This window comes from Anopheles cruzii, unplaced genomic scaffold (genome assembly GCF_943734635.1).
Source record: "Anopheles cruzii unplaced genomic scaffold, idAnoCruzAS_RS32_06 scaffold01022_ctg1, whole genome shotgun sequence".
NCBI classification, from domain to species: Eukaryota; Metazoa; Arthropoda; class Insecta; order Diptera; family Culicidae; genus Anopheles; species Anopheles cruzii.
The window spans coordinates 4,636-7,285 of NW_026454607.1; the positions used below are offsets into that span (position 1 = coordinate 4,636).

The 2,650-nt window shown below is 52.5% G+C and overlaps 1 protein-coding gene across 1 annotated transcript; it reads right to left on the bottom strand.

The window, feature by feature from the left end:
• Positions 1 to 942: 942 nt before the first annotated feature.
• Positions 943 to 1,575, bottom strand: LOC128276361 (UPF0746 protein DDB_G0281095-like). The gene has a single exon (XM_053014826.1). The coding sequence runs from the start codon at positions 1,573 to 1,575 to the stop codon at positions 943 to 945; it is 633 nt and encodes a 210-aa protein (XP_052870786.1).
• Positions 1,576 to 2,650: the final 1,075 nt, after the last annotated feature.

Here is a 2,650-nt window from a genome sequence, read left to right on the forward strand (position 1 = left end):
CTTCCGCCGTGCACTAACGCGCGACAACACATCTCACGCGGAGACGGTCCTACTAGTTACGCTACTGGTCGCTGTTATGTTGTCGATTACACTGATCCTGATCAGTCCTCAGTCCTGAGCTGGTGCAGTCGGGCGAATCCGTAAACTTACGTTTATGCAGGAAACTCCTGTAGAACCCGTGGTTCGTAAACACCTGGGTGAGGTAGAAGTCTACCCTTCCGTGGCGACGCTCACACCATTGCCGAACGTTTGGTATGAGCCGGTGAGTCCACCGAGTGCAACTGGTCGAGTGTAGGCCGGTGCCGATCTCCTCCCATTTCGCTTGCCACTCCTCGTAGCTAGCAAGCCGCTCCCGTGCGCGGATCGCCGTTGCCGAGATCACACGTCCTGCCAGCCGGGCCTCCTGTCGGGAATGGTAGTGACGGGCGTCCTCTCTCAGCAGATACTGCATCGGGAGCATAGCAGCGAGCAGCACTCTCGCCCAGTATCCAGTGGTGACGAACGCACTAACTACCTTTTGGGCGATTGCACCCTGTGCGCGTTGGACTGCGCGGCAATTTTCTTGGATCGCCATGGCTTCCTCAGCCCATATCGGCGCGGCATATCTCATAGTAGACTCAGCAACTCTGGCCAGGATCCGGCGGGTGCAGCTTCCAGGGCCTCCGTGATTCGGCATCAGCACTCGTAGTGCCCGTACTTGTCGCTCCGCTTTCTCTGCCACTGCCTTAACATGGTCCTTCAAAGCCAGTTTTTGGTTGAAGGTGATGGGGATCCGACCCCTGCAGCTGCCGCTGTAACCACTTCAAGAATGGTGCGGCTGTCTGCATTTCTCGGAACGGACACGACGAGGGTGTTGTTCTTACGCCACCAACGCCGCATCGTCGAGTCTTGAACCTCTGGGAGCTTTCCGCGCACTGCGACATAGACGTCAAGATACGTCTTCTACGGTAGGGCTTCTACGCGGATCTCATTCCGCTTGCCATAGTGTGGGCCTGGTCCTTGCACCGGCTGTTGCTGCTGCTGTTGGTGCAGCCGTGGCTGTCCCTGCTGCCACTGTTGGGAGTGCTGCTGTCGCTGAAGCTGCGGCTGGCATGGCTGCTGCTGCTGGCGATGCTGCTGTTCTCCCCGCAGCAACTGTTGCTGCTGTTGCTGGTGTTGCCGTGGCTGCTCATGCTGCCACTGTTGGGAGTGCTGTTGTTGTAGAAGCTGCGGCTGCCGCTGCTGCTGATATTGCGGCTGCTGCTGTTGGCAATACCGCTCTCCCTGCAGCGACTGTTGTTGTGTCTGCTGGCGTTGCCGTGGCTGTCCCTGCTGCCACTGTTGGGAGCACTGCTGTTGTTGCTGCTGCATTTGTTGTTGCTGTTCTCGCAACTGCTTCCCGTGTCGCAGCGTACGCGTGTAGTTCAACGAGGTCGCAACGTACGAAACCCATTCCACCGGAGTGAAGTAGTTTCGCAAAAACACTCGTTGAAGATGTGGGTGTCTTCTCACAAACTTCTCACAAGCCTCCATCGACCGTACTCTTCCCACGCCATCCTTCGAAATCTCATACGTATCAACACCGAAATCAATCATTCGTTTGAAATTGATTTCAAAAAACTTTACCGCTACACAGGAATGAATACTAAAAACGTGCACGTATTTGAGCTGTCCGCTGAGGATTTGCCATGACGAGAGACTCACTGCATTATTGCAATCCATTGATAAATTAATTACACTCTGAACACTATGCCGCATAAACATCAACTGTCCGCTTATAATGCCTTTTAACATCAAGGATTTTAAATTTGGCAAAAGCGGAAACACTTCTAGGTTTTCACCGGAGACTTCTTTCACTCTCGTGGACAAACTCCTCAGAGTAGGAGCTGCGTTCAAAAATAAATTTACCTCTACTGAAGTGACATTATTCAAGTCTAACTTCCGCACATTGGCCAATGGGTGGCACACTATGTACTGTAATTGAGTTAAATTACTAGCCATCCACCGCGGATGGCGAAAGTTCCGATAACGCCTATTGGTATCGAGCATCCCATCCGGCCTGCCGCGAAAATTAACAGCCCAAACTCGGTCCATCCTATGACCGGAAAAAGTAAGTTCCGCCCACCGACGACGCAATCTTTAACTCGCGAAGATCGAAATGGTCGAAAATCGCGCTTAACATCTGCGAAGACAAGCAGATAAAATGTTGCTCGTATTCCAGCTGGCACCGCGTAGAGGTCGGGATAGGAGTGGATGGATAAGAGGCTAAGGATCACGTGTGGGATCTATTTTATTCCTGTAGGTAGGTACACTTGGCACCGATGGTACGCATTATCCAACCTTTCGCCAGCCAGCTGATATATTCTGCTGTAATATGTGTACCCTTTGTTGTTCTTAGTTTCGGAAGGTGTTTTATTTGATAACTGGAAGTTGGAGCTGCCCGTCGGGGCAGGAGCTTATGCACGGACGTTTTGTCCGGTTCGGATCTTGCTTAAGACTAACTCTTACAATTAGTTCTAAAACTGTCTCAAGCGCGACGCGGCTTGTCGCAGACAGAGCTAAAACTATTCTCACGGTGGTGGCTTACCGAGCGCGCATTCCAGAGACGCGCAGACACGCGCAGACCAGAGTAGTGCGCACTTTCCGTAGGTCACGTTATGCTAATGCTAGC